Below are 21,014 nucleotides of genomic sequence, written 5' to 3' on the forward strand. Positions count from 1 at the left end.
AGTTTCAACTTTAATTTACAGATAACAAGACAACAGAAAAACCTTACATTGCAAACATTCTATGATTGCAAATAAAAAGGCACATACATACCTACTGATGATGATTATGAAAGTAATACTAAATAAATATTTTCTAACACTTTCTCTAAAAATAGCCACTAAGTCACTCCCAACTTCTGATATATAGTCTTTGAACCACTCACCTTAATTAGCCAAGATCACTTGGATGTGTCAATGCTAACTGCCAATCAAGTCTGACAGAACTAACACACTGTGTCTCTACTGCTCAGAGGGCATTTCTAAAGATAACCAGAGAGCTAAGTTTGTTGGATATGTTCAGAGTAATTCTATAAGCATTTTATAAATATTATGTTCACCCCTTCCTTTTTTTCCCCTCAAGTCAGATATAATACATAAATGTGTCCATACTAAGTCATGAGGCAATCATATCAAAGCATTAGTATAGGTTATAGGTGAGGATAGATATGAGGGAGCCCAGAGAATACTTTCACTTCCTACATGGTGATTTAACTGTTTTATATTTTTCAAACAAATTTTCAAAGTAAAATGAGAAAATTTTTCAGTTATATGTAGTTGTACTTAGAAATGTATAATGTTGAAAAAGTGCCGCAAAGAAACTAATTTGTATGCCTTCCAATTTGTAGTGTTTGATGGATATATAATATAGTTTTAATATCTCCATTAACCAACAGATACATAAAAAAAACACCATGTAAGAATGCCAGAAAAGGCATCATTTTTCAAATATATTAGGTTTCTTTGCAAATTTTTGCCATTTTTGAAAAATCCTTAGGGTAGTTGTGTTACGGAAGACAATTGCCCAGACATTTTCTTAGATTAGGTATCTAGTCTCACCCTAAAACAGAACACTGGCAAGAGTCAGTGAGTTGCCTTTCATTTCTTGTTGAATGGAAATAGAAGAGTGGACTAAGCTAAGAATATAAAAATAGAAAAAAATTATTGGGAGGTGTTAACAAACCAACCAAGGTTATATTTTTCTCTATTTTTAAGAGCATTCCAAATTCATGTTGATAAAAGCTTTACATAGACTAAATAAAGAAATGTGTTTGGAACTCATACTTGCTAGAATTCAGGGTGTGAAGTACTGAAAATAGCACTCAAAGTTACTCCCTCAAAGAAAAGTACATTGCCAATAACTATTAACCCACAAGATTATGAGGCCATGCATTATCTCATGTTGGGTGTAAAAGCACTGATGTTATATTACACATATCATAAACAGAGACAAAAGGGAAGTTTATAGTTTAAGCAGTTATGTGTCAAACAACACAACTGTGACTCATGTAAAAGATAAGTCTTATTTTGTACAGAGAGATACCTAGACAATCACATTTTTCAGCAAGTGTTGAGTCAGAAGTAGCTGGCCACTCACACAGCAAATCGTTCTCTGCAGGGCTCCCTACCAGTACCCCTCCTTACTGACCCAATAGACCTATGAATAAGAAAGGCTATCTTTACTGGATGATAGTAAAATCTACCTTCTCCTTTCAAGACTCTGGGAAACCTTTATTAGTTCAATTTTCTAATGGTCCAGAAATGACCAAAGAAATGCGTAGAAATCTTAAAAAGTGTATTACTCAGTTCACAAAACTCTTAACACACATCAAAAGGTCATGGATTTCATTTTCATTTTTATTTTTTGTCTTTTCCATGGAATCTACAATAGGTGATAAAATTCAAATCATGTCACTTACCTTAGAGTCATAAAAAAATGAAAGAGTGGCTAGTAATGTGAATATTATAACCTGATTGAATCTATCAGATAAGCTGAAATATTTGTAAACTCTTCAGAAAGCTAAAGAAGCATGTATGGAAAGTAAAACAAATTAGAAGACTACTATAATTTATTAAGAAGACTAAACTTGTACACAATTATAGACACTCTTACCTTGAAAAGACTGTTTGGCTCTGTCTACTAGTTCATCAATTGGATAACTGGCCAAGTTTCCTCTGGCGTGTTTAGTTTTGCAGTAGGTACAAGCATTGAGACACCTGTTCAAATGACAGCAATAAGTAAAGCTGGAATTTTAAAGACAGTGCACACTTAACACAAAGAAAACACACCAAAGTGCTATTTTAGTAACATTTGCAGTTTATAGAGGAGATATAAGAAGCAAATATCTACCATACTTCATATTTATGTTATTTCTACCAGGCATTGAAATTTCCAATTATGTTCCAACCATTCAAAAATGATTGTACAGCCAAGCTGGCATAGCTCAGTGGTTGAGCACTGACCTATGAACAAGAGGTCACGGTTCAATTCCTGGGTTGTGCGCTCGACCTCCAGTGTGGGGTGTGCAGGAGGCAGCTGATTAATGATTCTCTCTCATCACTGATGTTTCTATTTATCTCTCCCTCTCCCTGTCTAAAATCAATAAAAAAAAAAAATTTTAAGAATAATTATACAAATCACATAATATTACCTTCAAATGCAAATATCCATGTGGAACAAAGTTTACAAAGATTACTCAAAAGAAATTCAAGATCCACACTGTTTGTAAACCACTGACATTTCTTTGGCTATTGTAACACTTTAAAATTTTAGTATCTCCTAAATATGCCATATTAATTGGAAATGAAAAAGCATATGCATTTATCTTTTAACTGACATAATAATAAAGTGAACATGGCATTTTCATAAAAAAATACATTCTTGGAAATTTTCACATATGTTTCACTATTTGAAATCAGAAAGAAATATTTAAACATATCCAATGTTTAGTTTTTCTCGCTTTGAAATTTTAAAGCATTTTAAAATGATCTTTTAAAATTTTGTTATTCATTATAGCAATTATTTGTCATGTCTAAAGACTATTGAAAAATATTTCTATTTATTAATTTTTCCAAACTAATGTTGTAATTCTACTTTTATTTAATTTTTAATTAAATTTATCATCCTAGAGCAACTGAATCACCGAAGAGATTTGTGTTGCTTTTTGTTAAATGTTGAGCCTTATTTTGTTTTTTTAAATTCTCATCAAAGGATATGTTTTTATTTAATTAAGAGAGAGAGGAAGAGAGAGAAAGAGACAGAGAAACATCAGTATGAGAGAGAAACTTCAATCAATTGCCTCCCATACTGCCCTGACCTGGGATCAAACCTAAAACCTTTTCGTATATGGGATGATGCTCCAACCAACTAAGTCACTTGATTAGGGCTTGAGCCTTATCTTTTTTACATAGGTCTATCTTCTATCCTATATAATAAAAGCCTAATATGCTAAGTGTCCAGTCGTCCATTCAGCCAATCAAAGTGTAATATGCTAATGATATGCTAAGGCCACCCAACTGCTCACTATGACATGCACTGACCACCAGGGGGAAGAGAGTCGACCTGTCGACCAGTCACTATGACGTGCACTGACCACCAGGGGGCAGATGCTCTGAACAGTAGGTTACCTTGCTCCTGGGGTCCAGCTGATCAGGACTGAGCGAAGATGGGCCGGACATACCCTGGGGCCCTCCCACGGTCCCTCCCCAGCTAGCCAACCTCCCGCATCCCTCCCTGGCCCCAATCGTGCATCGGTAGGGTGCCTCAGCCTGGCCTGAGCCCTCTCACAATTTGGGACCCCTTGGGGTATGTTGGAGAACTGGTTTCGGCCTGATCCCACAGGCCAGGCCAAGGGACCCTACCGATGCATGAATTCGTACACTGGGACTCTAGTATGTATATATTAAAGACTAATATGCACAGTGTCCCCTCAGGAGCTCAACTGGGAGAATGGGAGTTCGATCACTCACTATGACCTGCACCGACAACCAGGGGGCAGCGTGGAACATGGCAGGCGACCAGCAGTGGCAATGAAGCGCTGAGGGAGCGAGGGAAGGAGGAGGGGGGGAGGTGGGGAACCTGATAAGCCCTGATCGCCACCAGGCCTAGGGACCCTACCCATGCACAAATTTCATGCACCGTGCCTCTAGTTTTATTATAAGTGTTTCTTTTATCTTATAATAAGAAAACTTATTTAAATGATATTTTTAAATTACAAGAGTAAAACCAACCTTTTAGTTTTTAAAATACTAACTCAAGGGGAGTTTAACCCCCTCCCTACCTGGGAGTCCATTCTGTGGGACTCTTCCCTCTCCCCACCTGTACTTATTCTTCAATAAATCTCCACCTTTGCTATACGAAAAATAAAAATTAAATAAATAAAATTAAATTAAATTAAATACTAACTCAAAAGAATATATGTTGGAGAAACCAAGATGGCGGCATAGGTAAACATCTGAAATTGCTACCTCGCACAACCACTTCAAAACTACAACTAAAAGACAAAACGGACATCATCCAGAACCACAGGGAGGCTGGATGAGTGGAAATTCTACAACTAGAAGGAAAGAGAAAAGCACACTGAGACTCAGAGGAGGTGCAGAAGTAAAGTTCAGAGGCACGGAGGAGCACGCGGAAAGGGCTGGCAACTGAGGACACAGTTGTCTTTTTCAATCGTGAGGGAGACACAAGCTCCTGACTGCTCTGAACTCCAGTTCCCGGCAAGTCTCTGGAGACCCAGACTCATACAGGGAGAAACTGGACTGTCTGGCATCGGGCGGAACTTGAGGGTGGCTTTCTTTCAGAGGTGCTTACAGCGATTGCTGGGGGACACTGAGACCCAGGCCCTCATAGGGCAGGGCTGAGGATCAGCCATAGCTGTTTGCTCCGCCCTGTTGATTCCCTGAGACTCCACCCCACCCAAGCTGTGCACAAAGGCTTTTCCATATGAATGGCCCGGCCCTTTGCAATCTAAAATTACCTAACAAACTGCAGCTGGGTCAGAGAGACCCAGAACATCCAAAAGAGGGCACAAGGCCCCACAGAAGCTTGCACTGCTTCACAGCTGGGCCTCATCTGGGCACCTCCAAACCCCAAACAAAGAAGAGGAATCTGCAGATCTCTCTGTAGCTCCTGCTGGGTAGCCTCAGGCAGAGGCTAAATTAGCACCTCCTTCGAGATCCAAGAGCCAGTGTACCCAGTGATCAGAGTGGGACCATCCAGATTATAACTCCTCAGATCCATAAGGGACACACTCAGGAGGCAGACTCAGTGAGCACCAAAGCCCCACTGAAGCAACTCTTGCCCCATAAGGGTGTCTCCAGCACAGAAGGTCTCCCATTGCAGACACAGCTGATTCTCACAGCCAATTGGCCAGGAGGTCAATTCCTCCCAGTAATACCAACAACAATCAAGGCTTAACTACAACAAGACTGTGCACAAAGCCCACAAAGGGGTGCACCAAGAGTGTCCACCTCAGGTAATTGGGGAGGCTGAGCTACTGGGCCCTATAGGACACCTAGCACACAAAGCCACTCTATCAACACAGGGAAGCAGCCAAAATGCGGAGACAAAGAAACAGGTCACAAATGACAGAAATGGAGGAAAGCAAACTACTGGATATAGAGTTCAAAACCACACTTATAAGGTTTTTCAAGAATTTCCTAGAAACTGCCGATAAATTTGGTGAGACCCTCGATAAATCTAGTGAGACCCTCGAGGATATGAAAAAGGACCAACTAGAAATTAAGCATACACTGACTGAAATAAAGAATAATATACAGAGATCCAACAGCAGACTAGAGTATCACAAGAATCAAGTCAAAGATTTGAAATACGAAGAAGCAAAAAAACACCCAACTGGAAAAGCAAAAAAAAAAAAAAAGAATCTAAAAATATGAAAATAGTATAAGGAGCCTCTGGGACAACTTCAAGTGTACCAACATCTGAATTATGGGGGTGCCAGAAGAAGAGAGAGAGCAAGATATTGAAAACCTATTTGAAGAAATAATGACAGAAAACTTCCCCTACCTGGTGAAAGAAATAGACTTACAAGTCCAGGAAGCGCAGAGAACCCCAAACAAAAGGAATCCAAAGAGGACCACACCAAGAAACATCATAATTAAAATGCCAAGAGCAAAAGACAGAGAGAGAATCTTAAAAGCAGCAAGAGAAAAACAGTTAGTTACCGACAAGGGAATACCCATACGATTGTCAGCTGATTTCTCAACAGAAATTATGCAGGACATAAGGGAGTGGCAAAAAATATTCAAAGTGATGAATAGCAAGAACCTACAACCAAGATTACTTTACCCAGCAAAGCTATCGTTCAGAATTGAAGGTCGGATAAAGAGCTTTACAGATAAGAAAAAGCTAAAGGAGTTCATCACCACCAAACCAGTATTATATGAAATGCTGAAAGGTAACCTTTAAGAAGAGAAAGAAAAATAAAGGTAAAGATAAAAATTATGAACAACAAATACATATCTATCAACAAGTGAATCTAAAAATCAAGTGAATAAAAAAATCTGATGAACAGAATAAACTGGTGAATATAATAGAATCAGGGGCATAGAAAGGGAGTGGACTGACAATTTTTGGGGGGAAAGGGGTGTGGGGGGTGTGGGAAGAGCCTGGACAAAAATCATACACCTATGGATGAGGACAGTGGGGGGGTGGGTAAGGGCAGATGGTGGGGTGGGAACCGGGTAGAGGGGAGCTATGGGGAGAAAAAAGAGGAACAACTGTAATAATCTGAACAATAAAGATTTAATAATAAAAAATAAAAAATAATATATGTTCACTGTAGCATTATTTACAATAGCCAAGATATGGAAATAACTTAAGTGTCCATATATGGATGCATGGATAAAAAAAATATGTGGTTTATTTATATATACAATGGAATATTATTGAGCCATAAAAAAAGAAGGAAATCCCGCCATTTGTGACAACATGGAAGGACCTCAAGAGCAATATGCTTAGTGAAGTAAGTCAGATAGACAAAGATAAATACTATATAATCTTTCTTACATGTGGAATTTTAAAAACCTCATAGAAATAGAGAATATATTAGTGGTAGCCAGAGGGTGGAATTGGGGGGGGGGGGGGCAAATGGGTGAAGTTGGTCTAAAGGTACAAATTTCCACTTACAAGATAAATAAGTTCTGGGGATGTAACGTATAGTATGGTAACTATCGTTATCAATACCATATTATATTTGAAAGGTGCTAAGAGATCTTAAAAATTCTTATCACAAGGGGAAAAATTGTAAGTATGTAGAGTGATAGATGTTAACTAAACTTATTATGGTAAACATTGCACAACATATACATATCTCAAATCATAATGTTGTACACCTTAAACTTATGCAATGTCATATGTCAACTATATCTCTGTAGAACTAGGGGTGGAGGTGAAAGTAGCTTACTCAAGGCCTGTAACTCAAATCTCAAGAGCTGAAATTCAAACCTGAGCCTATCAAATTTCAAATTCCATTCTGTTTTCATACTAAGCTGCCTCCCCAGAATTAATGTGTATCAAACATCCTATCTACATAAAAATGGAGATAAGATAAGCAATCATCTGACATGAGACATAAAGTAACACAGCATATTTATTCAAAGATATGGCCAATACTTATCATCCTATGTATGAAGCTCTTTGTTTAAAACATGTATTTCTCTCTTTTATTCTTTGGAAATCTAAGACTAGGCTTCTTGTCTATTGGCTGACCCAAACCAGTTATTCCAACCTTGCTGTTTACAAGTTCTGGTTTTCATCCTCCTGCTGGCTCTTTGGTAAATTGTATCACCTTGTTTGGCTTGCCATGTTTCTGAAATTCTATCGCTCAGGTTCTCAAAGCTGACTGCTCTCTCTGCCCTTCTCCTCAGCTCAAGTAGCACTGTGTTCTGCTGGATGCAGCAGACCCCACCATTCATTCACCTGTGATTCCCCATTGTGATTGGCATTCACTCAAGTTACCTCAGCACCCATCCAGGGAATCTCTTGATACTACTTAGCTACGTCGCCTAATTCCTAATGGAGAGCTCCATAAGTTAGGTGGACAATAGAAACTACTCCCATTTCTGACTTGGGCTATTTTTTAAACGTAACTGTCTTAAGAGACATCAGCCTGGAGAGGGGAAAAGAAATAGGAAGAGAAGGGAACAAAATGTAACATAAATTAATTAACACATGCAAAGCACTTAGAATATAGTCTGCACCTAGTAAGTGATCAGTAGATGCTCTCTAATACTTGTTTAATGTGACTTTCTAAACAATTCTGTAAAGAAATAATTATACAGTATCATGTTCCAGGTGTACTTAACTTTACAAAACAGATGTGTTACTGATAGTTTGGCTGAAATCAACTGTGGAAAAGAAATCATATTTTCCTACTGGCTCGCTTAATAAAAGTGGAAATATATCCCCCATGGAAAATCACTCATGAAAGTGTACTAAAAAGTTTAAATAAAACAAAGTGATACCCGGAAACATTTATAATAACGAAAATAAGCCACCAAGTATAACTATTACATTAAGAATTCAAAGTATTCTTCACTAAACTGTTCCCTTGACGTTAATTAGGGTTTGTTGATGTGATATGTTTTTGAAGTTCTAAACTCTTTATTGTATAAAATGAGTTCACCCTTACTTGCAGTTATCAAAATATTTTATATTATTTCAATAAAGTAAAATTTTCTCAAAAATAAGTTTCTTTAAGCATGTTAAAACAGTACTAACCATGCATTAAATCAGCTATGTCTTACGTTTAAAAAGGAAAGAGATTTGTTGTAATACAAAATTATATGCAGTACAAAATCAGAAAAGAATAAGGTTTTTGATGCTATTTGGTTTAAAAATGTTTTCTCAATCATTAAAAATTATGATGACCAATCATTTCAACATGACAAGCCTTCACTAAAATAAAGAGATTCACCACAGAAACCACCTCCGAGAGTTTCAGTTATCTGTAAACAATTAAATAATTGTCTACGAGTAACACTGAGCCAGTTTCTTCAACCGTCAGAAAACAAAAGATCTTTGAAGGTAGACTGTTGAAAGCCAAAACCAAAAAAGAGAATGGCTGTTGAGCTGTAAGGAAGATGCAAAATCCTGAACTGCCTTAGAGTGCTCTGATGGAAGAATAAAGCTAGTGCACCACTCTAATCTTTGCACCGGTGATTATATGGCCACAGGCCAAGAAATAACTGAAAACCTCAAAAGCAGAGGCAGATTAGGCATTCAATTTAGAAATTTAACTCTGGAACCTTAAAAAGCATCTGTGGTGGAATATTTTTAAATTACAGAACCTAAACAAATAAAATAACAATGAATTTTCACAAATTAAAATATTTCAAAGGGTTCAAATGCGTAATACATATAAACTTAACTGAACTACAGAAAAAAATGAAAACAACGTTTTAATAAATTCAGTTTTGTGTTTTTTTCTTTTAAAGAGCATCTTCAGATATCAGTTTTGGAATAATTTAAAAATCACAATTAAACTTTTAAAAATTCACCCATACTGATTTTTTTTCCAGGAGAAAAAACCCCGATTACTGTACCAGTGAATTGTACTGAGCATATAGAGAAAAACAAATGCTAAACATTCTCACACTTTTACAAAAGTTGAAGAGGAAGAAACACTTTGTAACTCATTCTATAAAGGCAGAATTACCTTAACACCAAAGCCAGATAAAGACACTGCAAGTACAGACCAATATCTCTTATGAACACTGATTTGAAAATCCTCAACAAAATACTAACAAAAAGAATGTGGAAGCACATTAAAACAATCAGACACCAAGACCAAGTGAGAGTACTCTTGGAATGCAAGAATGGTTCAAAGTACAAAAATTGTTCAATGTAATATGCCACATTAACAATATTAATGCAGAAAAAGAATTTGACAAAATTCAACAGCCTTTCAATATAAAAATAATCAAACTAGAAATACTAAGAAACATCCTCAACTTAATAAAAGCAATATATAAAAAACCCACAGTGAACATCATACTCAATGACAAATGACTGAAGGCTTTTCCTCTAAGATCAGAAACAAAGCAAAGATGCCAACTTTCACCACTTCTACTCAACATAGTATCGGAAATTCTAGCCTGAGTAATTAGAAATAAAAAGAAACAAAATGCATTTAAATTAAAAAGACTTAAACTTATCTCTTTGCAAATGATATGCTCCTATATGTAGAAAAATCCATAATTATTTTTAAAAACCTGTTAGAATAAATGAATATACAGAGTAAATACACACACACACACACACACACACACAAATTTGTATTTCTATTCACGATCAATGAAATACATATAAAAAGAAAGTCACAAAAGCAATTTCATTTAAAATAGTATTAAAGAGAAAATAGTGCTTAGAAGTTAACAAAGAGGTGAAAATCTTCTACAATAAAAACTACAAAGCACTGCTGAAAGAAATTGACATTGTGAAGACATAAATACATGGAAACACATCCCATATCCAATGACTGAGAGACAATACTGTTAAAATGTCAGTATTTCCCAAAGCAATCTATAAATTCTTGAGATACCTATCAAAATTCTAATGATGTTTCTTGAAGAAATAGAAAAGTGCATCCTAAAATTAATATAAAATCTGAAGAGACCCAAATAGCCAAAACAATATTGGAAAACAAAACAAAACTGGAGGATTTGCATTTCCTGACTTCAATGCTTTCTATAAAGCTACATTAATCAAAACAGTGTGATAATGGCCTAAACAGACATATAAGTCAATGAAATAAAATGGAGAGGCCTAAAATAAACCCTCAAGTACATGGTCAAATGACTTTTGACAAGGGTGCCAAGATCATTTAATGAGATAAGGAGAGTCTTTTTAATAAATGATGCTAGAAAAACTGTATATTCACATGTAAAAGAGTAAAATTTGACCCTTATCTAATACCATATATAAAAATTAACTCAAAATGGATCAAGAATCTATATGTAAGATCTAAAAATAACAAAATTCTTATAAAACATATAGGATAAAATTTCTATGACACTGGACTTGGCACAGGAAACAAAAGGAAAAACAGATATACTGGACTTCAGGAAAATTTTTAAGTTTTTTACACCAAAAGACACTATAAAATACAGTAAAAACACAACCCACAGAATCAGAGCTAATGTTCGTAAATCATATTATCTGATAAGGAATAATATCGAGAATACACAGAGAACTTCAAAACTCACCAACAAAGATACAAATAATCAGACTCAAAAATGGGCCAAAGACTTGAATAGACATTTCTCTAAAGAAGATATATGAATAGTCATATGCACATGAAAACTTATACAACAGCACTAATAATTAAGGAAATACAAATCAAAACTACAATCAGATACCACCTCATACTTATTAGGATGGCAAGTATCAAAATATAAACTAAGCCCTGGCTGGTGTGGCTATATGGTTAGAGCACTGGCCCAAGCACCAAGGGTGTGGGTTCAATTCCAGGTCAAGGGCACATACCCGGGTTGCAGGTTTGATCCTTGCCCCAGTTGGGGCATGTGCAGGAGGCAACCAATGGATCTCTCTCTCCCTTCCCTTCCTTTCTACTCTCTATAAAAATCAATGGAAACATTTTCCTTGGGTGAGGATTAACACACACACACAACAGAAGAATTGGCGAATGTGTGGAAAAACTGGAACCCCTGTGCAGTGCTGGTGGGAATATAAAATGGTAAAGCAGCTGTGGAAAATAGTATGGTGCTTCCTCAAGAAATTAAAAGTAAAATTACCATATGATCCAGCTATTCAAATTCTTGGTATATAACCTAAAGAACTGAAAGCAGAGTCTTTAAGAGATATTTGTATAGTCATATTCATAGCAACAGTAGCATTAGCTAAAAGGTAGAATCAATCCAAGTGTCTACTGATGAATGAATGGATAAGCAAAACCAATGGAGTATCATTACGCCATTAAAATGAAGGAAATTATGCAATATACTACTTTGGAACTTTGAGGATATTGTGCTAAGTGAAATACACCAATCATGAAAAGACAAAGACTTTGTGATTCCACTTCTGTGAGGTATCTGGAGTCATCCAATTCAGAGACAGAAAATAGAATGGTGGCTGCCAGGGTCTTGAGGGAGGGACAAATGGGAAGTCATTGTTGAATGGGTATAAAGTTTCAGTTTTACAAGATGAAAAGACTCATGGAATGGATGTTGGTGATGGTTGCACAACAATGTAAATGTACTGTATTTACTCATTCATTCATTTGTTTATTTATTTTTAATATATTTTTATTGATTTCACAGAGGAAGGGAAAGGGAGAGAGAAAAACATCAATGATGAGAGAGAAATCATTGATTGGCTGCCTCCTGCACACCCCGCAATGGGGATCGAGCCTGCAACCCAGGCATGTGCCCTTGACTGGAATCAAACCTGGGACCCTTTAGTCTGCAGGTCGATGCTTTACCCACTAAGCCAAACCAGCTAGGGCTAAATGTACTGTATTTAATACCCCTGAACTGTACACTTACAAATGGTTAAGATGGCAACTTTTGCTATGTGTGTTTTACCAAAATTTTTTAAAGTGGGAAAAAAATCTATAATAATAAAAGGGTAATATGTTAATTAGACCTGATGTCTTCTGGACATCATTCCAGATGTCCTTCCTGATGAAGCCGGGGCCAGAGGGAAGCCAGTCTGGGTCCCAGGTGCCTGTGGGTGGCCCTGGGGAAGCCAGCCCGGGCCCTGGGTGCCTACCGGCGGTCGGAGGAGGGAAGCCGGGGTCCTGGGTGCCGGAGGGAAGCTGGTGCTGGCAGACAGAGAAAGGAAGGCCTACTCTTGCACAAATTTTCATGCATTGGGCCTCTATGTATAACTATGTATGTGCTTAATATTCTTAGTAGATTACAATTTACTTAAAGAACAGGCATACATATTACTATCTGCTATAGCGTCTAACACAGTGCCTTATATACTAATAAAATATCAATAAATACTCAAAGTTATTAGTGATTTCAGAGCAGACCAGACAAGACATCAAGAAAATACTTGGTTAGAGATCCAGGAGCCGTTATAATTGTATCTTCTTGTGGGGAAAATCCAGTAAGATACAATGAGATAGGGAAAGGGAAGTCAGGAAGGAAGAAGGCGCAGGGCAATAATATGGATCTGCCAGGCAAAAGGATCGGCACTCTTGCCTTCCAGGCAGCTGGAAATAGGAAACTAAAGCTAAAAAACTAAAACTATAAAGCCAGGGACCTTACACAGAATATACACACAATACAGTGTGTACACCATGTCAAATGGACTACCCAACAAGAGAAATCAAAGGGCCATAGTATCCATCAAGAACATCCATTTTTATTATAACTGTCTGTACTTTTTCCATCAGTAGTTCCCAGACTCTAAGATGTCACAGAGCAATAAATTTAAAATGCACATACTTAAAACTGATCACCAAATAGGGTGCCAACTTTTTATTTTGGAGAAGTTAAATTACCCTGTAGTGCAATTATTTTAACAAACAGCTTATTTTAACACCAAAATGGCAGAAGAATCTTGATGAAGGACCACACATGTAGCTTCAGAAAAACTCACTTATTTTCCTTATATTTGTCACTTCACCAGAAGCCAGCAAAAATTCCATCAAATTCTACAAAAATTACTATAGCAGATGATTCTATAATATCTACCCAAGTTTCCTCATATTTCTATAACCTTTATAGAAAAATGGAAATAAAATAGCTTTGACTGAATATTAGCCTAAATCACTTAACATACCAATTGATACAGACACAGAAGAAACATAATTAATAAGTAACAATAATAATTCCAGTTGAATTTTCAAAGCGTTCTATTTGTAGCTAGTGGTTTACTCCATGGGAGACAAAGTCCCACACCCATAATAGCAACAACTGTTTCTGAATATGTTTACCAAAATAGCATGGTGAAAGATGATGAAATTCTGTCAGCCATAAAGCACACACTTTTCTAAAAATGTTCTATTCCACCTACATTCTTATTTTTAGTATTATAAAATAATGACAGTGGTACAAAAAATTAATGCTAACCTACTGTTTATACCTTGCAAAGACAGCAGTAGAGATAGCTGCATGCAATCACCAAATAATAGTTGCTAGTGAAACAAAAATACTTGATTGGCCATTAGAGCTTGAGACCCCATACAAAATGACTTTGTGCTACAGATTTGAATTAACTTATAAATATCCAAGCTGAAAAAGAAACAGGGACTCTGAAGGCAACTACATATCTCCAACTGTGGTATAAATCATATATACACAAAAATACATGATTTATCCCTAAAAATATAATTCTGCCATGTAAGGCATATTCCCAATATACTATAAAGTTTAAAACACAGTAACAAATACCCTTTCAAAAGTAAAATAGCCACCAGGCCAGTGGTTGAACCAAAAGGTCACGGTTTGGTTCCCTGTCAGGGCACATGCCTGTGTTTCAGGTTCAACCCCCAGTAGGGGGTTTGCAGGAGGCAGCAGATAAATGATTCTCTCTCGTCATTGACGTTTCTATATTTCTCTCCCTCTCAAATCAATAAAAACATTTTTAAAGTGGTACTTTTATTATATGCCTTGTAATAAAGCCAAATTTATGTAATGGTGATATTAAAAATAACATTTACTTACTTCCTATGCCTTACAGTTAATACTTATCTGCTATTAAATTAAAGACTTACCTAAGAGTTAATTTCCTGAAGGTTTGATTAACCACATGCTAAATATACCAACCAAAAAACTCTAACTATAGTTTAAAAGTAAAGGAGTCTTAGTGAGGAGAACTATTGTTCTTGCTTCCTCGGTGGTTTTGGAAGCTGACTTCTGCTGGGTAAAATCTCACAGGAAACACTGGCCAAAGCTAATTCTATAACATAGAACAGGTACCACATTTTGGCGCCTGGGATAAAGGGTATTGTTTTAACATTGGTCAAAACATCCTGAGAAAAGTAAAAAAAAAAAAAAAATCTCACATTTCAATTATGTTGAAACTAGAAAGCAAATTTCAGATAATTTTCTAACCTGTGTGGGGAAAATAAATTGTTTGGGTCGAATAATGGTGTAATTACATAATGAAAAGAGAGGGGGTGTTTTAAACTGAAATGGAAAAGTAGTGCCTAAGCATTTATGCAATTACCCACCATTTTAATTTCAACAAATTCTCCAATTTTGAGAGCTATAATTCTAATTAACATTATAATAATCTAAATAAAATTCAACCCTGTCTTTACCTTTAGAAAATTACTACCAAAAGCAAGGCCAAGAGAAAATACCACTTATCAGAGCTAAAATGAGGGAGCTAGCAGGTCCTTAACGCATAGCCAGTGGCAATCAAGCTGACTACCTAAACCTCCATAGAGGAAAGCTTTTACTCAGGCCTCAGGTGCACAGTGGTTTAGTGTATCTTCTCCTTCATACACCTTACACTTTATTACTTGACTGATTGTAAGAATACCTATTGATTCCATAATAGCTCTTTATTGGGATGGGGGGGGGTGAGATAAAGCCACTATACCCCATTAAATATAGAATTCAGTCCTTTATAAAGAACCATGATGTTTTCAGAAACATTAGGAAGGAAAAGATAAACACTGATCACAAATGGAGACAATATGTCAATGTAAGAACTCAAACAGGAACACGAATGTTTCAGAGATGAGCAATACACCCAGTCGAGAAGAACTTCCTTCCCAAAAGGTGGTGATGTTTACTGGGTATAACCCTGAAGGAAATCCCCTTTCATGGAGGCAAAAGTGAATTGGAAGAAACCTCTGGCTCCCCAGTAGGGCTAGACATGCCAGCATACATCAAGGAATGAAAAGTTTCTTTCATTTAAAAGAATCAGCCAGTGTAATACACTAAGAAAGTTTATCAAGCTTTCAAATAAGATCAGGCCAGTACCTAAGTGCCCACAGTTCCCAAACAATACAAAACAAATGATAGGAAATACTACTTATTAGCATTTCCAGGGTAGATTATTTTCCTACACTTAAATGTTATTTTATTGTTTTTCAACAGATCCTATTGAAAAATTCTTCCTCATAATTCCAAATATCTCCTGTCCTATTTGACTTTTGTTCTAGATTACAGAAAATAATTTCATTTAAGATTTATCAAGATAAAATCATTCTAGCCTTAGCTGGTTTTGCTCAGTGGGTAGAGCATCAGCCTGTGGACTGAAGGGTCCCGGATTCGATTCAGGTCAAGGGCACATGCCAGGGTTGTGGGCTCGACCCCCAGTAGGTGGCATGCAGGAAGCAGTCAATCAGTGATTCTCTCTCATCACTGATGTTTCTATCTCTTTCTCCCTCTCCCTCCCTTAAATCAATAAAAAATATATATATTTTAAAATCTTTTAAAAAGCCTTAGCCGGTTTGGCTCACTGGATAGAGCGTCGGCCTGGGGACTGAAGGGTCCCAGGTTCAATTCCGGTCAAGGGCATGTACCTTGGTTGCGGGCACATCCCCAGTGGGGGGTGTGCAGGAGGCAGCTGATCGATGCTTCTCTCTCATCGATGTTTCTAACTCTCTATCCCTCTCCCTTCCTCTCTGTAAAAAATCAATAAAATATATATTTTTAAAAAATAATAAAATAAAATCTTTTAAAAAAGATAAAATCATTCCAATTTGGCCTAATAATTCAATTTCTAGGGATTCTCATAGATTGCTGATGACAGTTATAACTTTATCAAAGACAAACCTGCTAATATGTGTTAAAAGCCTCACAATGTTTTCTCCAATAACTCTATTTCCAATATAATAAATAAACATTTATTTTAAAAATAATCAATTTTTATACAATGTATGAAGAAATAATTTTTCCAAGTCCAGAGTCTTAAAAACAAAACACTCTTGCTGGCATAATAACAAATGGTAAGCTAATAGTTACACAATGCTTACTGTGTTCAAGGCACTATTTTAAGCACTTTTCATGTATTAAATCACTTTTAATTCTTCCAGCAACCTCATAAATTGTTTTTATTGTCCTTCTTTTACAGATAAAGAAACTGAAACAGAATGAAACTGAGTAACTTATTTAGGGCTAGAAATGATTACTGGGGTTAGGATTTGAAACTAAAAAGCCCTATATCATACTATTTCAATATACAAAAATAAAATAAAATTCTATATTAATACATAATTTCATTTTTGTCCTGAGATCCATGACCAAGTAGAAGATCCTAAGGCATCTAAATTTCACTATTATAAATGTGTGTGTGTGTGTGTATATATATATATATACATAAACATATTAAATAAAACATACATAACACATGGTAAATTCTCAAAGAAACTATATTTTTAGATCCTTTTATTGCTGAGAAAATAACTTTTCCCTTCACTTGTTAGCTACAAAAAAAGAAAGTTAACTTGAAACAGCTGTAGATGCATCTTCCCCCCCGCCCCCTCCATGGTAACTATTCATGAGATGCACAATCCAATTCTATTTCTTATCAACTGGAATGCCAGTCAACTTGCCAAAGAACATCTGCAGTTTAAGCTGTGTTTCTAGATAAGATTACCTTAGTAGTGCTGCCTTATAAAGAGGAAATATTTTTATTTATAATATGTAAATTTATTACATTTGTAGAATATAATGACTTAAATTCAGCATAACAAACAGTCTTTGTAACTCATTAATCTGATTTACTTCAAGGCTTTTCTTTTCCCACTGCCATTTCTTAAGAGCACCTCCAAATTCATGACACAGTTGTTCAACTGATTCACTACCAAAATATGCAAGTGTGGCCTATCCATAAGAGACACACTCTCACTTTTTCTTTCAATCTGCTATTGGTGGTGTTCTTGGGGTGCCACGAGGAAAAGAATTTCCTGAAACCACCCAAATGAGGATGGGGTTTCATGCAAAGCTTTATTGTAAAATTAAGGGGTTCCCCTCCAAGTTCCCATGCCCATCCATTCCACAATGGAAGAAGTTCAATCTTGTCTTCACAGAGCCAGAATTAAGGCCACTATCCAGTATTTATGCTCCATATTAAAGTTCAGCATCCTGCTAGCTTAGCTTGTGTCCAACAGCTGCAGTCCATTGTGTGTGGGGTCTGCATGGCCATTGGCCAGAAGGATGCTTAAGGCCACATGGCTCTGGAGAGAGAATAGGGGAGTGCATGGGTGAGTGCGAGTGATGCAGCAAGAGCAAGATATAGGAGACTCCAAGGGGATTTTTAGATTTACAAGATTTTGCATGCTTCTGATGGGGTCCACCTCCTAGCCATCCCATTGCTCCCAGGCTAGGCTAACAAGCAAGCACCTGCCCTACATCACCCAACTTCACTGGCAGGTGCTCATTTCTCCCTTTGTTCTATCCCTTCCCCCAGTGAACTGCAGGGAATAGACTGATCTAATACATAGAAACAATCACAAAGGAACGGCAAAAATGGGGAGGCAAAGATATAACCCCCATTCGAAAGAAAAGGAAGAATCACCAGAAAAGGAAATAAACAAAATGGAGGCAAGCAATTTGTCAGAGAAAGAATTCAGAGCAATGGTTATAAGGACGCTGAAAAGGATGGAAGACAAATTCAACATGTGTAAGAATCTAGAGGAAATGAAGAATGACATAGCTGCAATAAAGAACACAATGCAAAGTTTCAACAATAGACTAGAAGAAGCTGAGGCCGGCATCAGTGAGTTGCAAGACAAGGTAGTAAAAACCACCCAAGCACAGCAGCAACTGGAAAGAAACTAAAAAGCAGAAGGAGAGCATAAGGGAGCTTTGGGACAACACAAACAAAACAACATCCGCATAATAGGGATGCCAGAAGGAGAGAAAGTGGAGTAAGGAATATAAAACCTGTTTGAAGAAATAATGACAGAAAACTTCCCTGATGTTGGAAGAAAAAAGCCACATAAGTCCAAGAAGCACACAGAGTCCCAAACAAGATGAACCCAAAAAGTCCAACACCAAGACACATCATAATTAAATTGGCAAACATCAGTGAAAAAGTAAGAATCTTAAAAGCTGCCAGAGAGAGACAGAAAGTTACCTATAAGGGATCTCCCATTAGACTATTAATTGATTTCTCAACAGAAACACATCAGGCCAGAAGAGAATAGAATGCAATATATAAAGTAATGCAAAGCAAGGGACTGAATCCAAGAATACTATACCCAGCAAGGCTATCATTCAAAATTGAAGGTGAAATCAGGAGCTTCACATACAAAAAAGGGCTAAGAAAGTTTATTACCACCAAGCCAGCAATAGAAGAAATGCTAAAGAGACTGTTGTAAAAAGAAGAAATAGAAAGAGAATAAGGAACACAGGCATAAATAATAATAATGGTGACAAACCATTATTAAAGTACCTATCTATATATATAAAAGTGTAAGCGACCATTATGACTGGTCAACCAAATGACCGGAGGACCAGTCGCTATGATGCACACTGACCACCAGAGGGCAGACACTCAATGCAGGAGCTGCCCCCTGGTAGTCAGTGTGTTCCCACAGCCAACCTCACTCATTCCATCCCCGCAGCCGGCCAGCCCCGATAGGCCACAATCAGGACTGGGCGAGACAGCCCCAATCAGCCCCAATCACCGGCCTGGCCGAGAGACCCCACCAGTGCACAAATTTGTGCACTGGCCTCTAGTCAATAATAACCTTAAACGCAAATGGATTAAATGCTACCAATCAAAAGACATAGGGTAGCTGAATGGATAAGAAAACATGACCCATATATTTTCTGTCTACAAGAAACCCACCTCAGAACAAAGGACTCATACAGACTAATAGTGAAGGGATGGGAAAAAACTTTTTAGGCAAATGGAAATGAGAAAAAAGCTGAGGTAGCAATATTTATATCTGACAAAATAGAACCCAAAGTGAAGGCCATAACAAGAGATAAGGAGTACCATTTCATGATATTAAAGGGAGCAATTCAGCAAAAGGATATGCAGTAGCAATATCTTTACAAATACAGCTCCTAGGACAATGAAAACTAAGGAGAAAATAAACAAATGGGACTATCTATATATATAAAAGCGTAAGAGACCTTTACAACTGAACAACTGAATGACCGGTCGCTATGATGCACACTGACCACCAGGGGGCAGACGCTCAACACAGGCAGCTGCCCACTGGTGGTCAGTGCACACCCACAGCCAACCTCCTGCAGCCAGCCAACCTCCTGCGGTCCCTCCCCCTGGCTGGCTGGCCCCTAGATCAGCCCGATGGGGGGTGGGTGGCCAACTTCCCACAGTCCCTCCCCCCCAGCTAGCCAGCCCCAATCAGCCCAGATCACTGGCCAGGCCAAGGGACCCCACCCATGCACGAATTCATGCACTGGGCCTCTAGTATCAAAATAAAAAGCTTCTGCACAGCAAAAGAAATCATCAACAAAACAATAAGAGAGCCCACTGCATGGGAGAACATATTTATCAATGGTATCTCTGATAAGAGTTTAATCTCCAAAATTTATAGGGAACTTATACAACTTAACAAAAGGAAGATAAACAATCCAATAAAAAAAAAAAATGGGCTAAGGACCTAAATAGACACTTTTCAAAAGAGGACATACAGAAGGCCAAGAGACATATAAAAACATGCTCAAGGTCACTAATCATCCGAGAGATGCACTCAACGCAATAACCTTGCGTTGCAAAGGTGAGTTGCAAGACAAGGTAGTAAAAACCACTCAAGAACAGCAGCAACTGGAAAGAAACTAAAAAGCAGAAGGAGAGCATAAGGGAGCTTCGTGTCCACAGCTGCAGTCCATTGTGTGTGGGGTCTGCATGGCCATTGGCCAGAAGGATGCTTAAGGCCACATGGCTCTGGAGATATATAGCCCTTCATGCAAAGGGCTCAGCTCCCGCCGCCAAACAAACAACAATGAGGTACCATTTCATACCTGTCAGAATGGCTATCATCAACAAAACAACAAACGACAAGTGCTGGCAAGGATGTGGAGAAAAAGGAACCCTTGTGCACTGCTGGTGGGAATGCAGACTGGTGCAGCCACTGTGGAGAATAATATGGAGTTTCCTCAAAAAACTAAAAATGGAACTTCCATTGACCCAGTGATCTCACTTCTAGGAATATATCCCAAGAAAACAGAAACACCAATCAGAAAGGATATATGCAACCCTATGTTCATAGCAGCACAATTTACCATAGCTAAGATTTGGAATCAGCCTAAGTGCCCATCAGCAG

At 37.4% G+C, this 21,014-nt stretch overlaps 1 protein-coding gene across 4 annotated transcripts in view; it reads right to left on the reverse strand.

Moving 5' to 3' along the window:
• Window positions 1–21,014, reverse strand: part of CDKAL1 (CDK5 regulatory subunit associated protein 1 like 1) — a 643,254-nt gene that overhangs the window by 359,953 nt on the left and 262,287 nt on the right. For all 4 annotated transcript variants that reach the window (XM_070405653.1, XM_070405651.1, XM_070405652.1 and 1 more), the window contains one exon: window positions 1,931–2,034. In XM_070405653.1, the coding sequence (XP_070261754.1) occupies window positions 1,931–2,034 (104 nt within the window). The remainder of the gene's footprint in view (window positions 1–1,930; window positions 2,035–21,014) is intronic.

The sequence above is a fragment of the Myotis yumanensis genome, unplaced genomic scaffold, assembly GCF_028538775.1.
Source record: "Myotis yumanensis isolate MYYU_CA2020_CCGP unplaced genomic scaffold, mMyoYum1.0.hap1 SCAF_2, whole genome shotgun sequence".
Classification (NCBI taxonomy): domain Eukaryota; kingdom Metazoa; phylum Chordata; class Mammalia; order Chiroptera; family Vespertilionidae; genus Myotis; species Myotis yumanensis.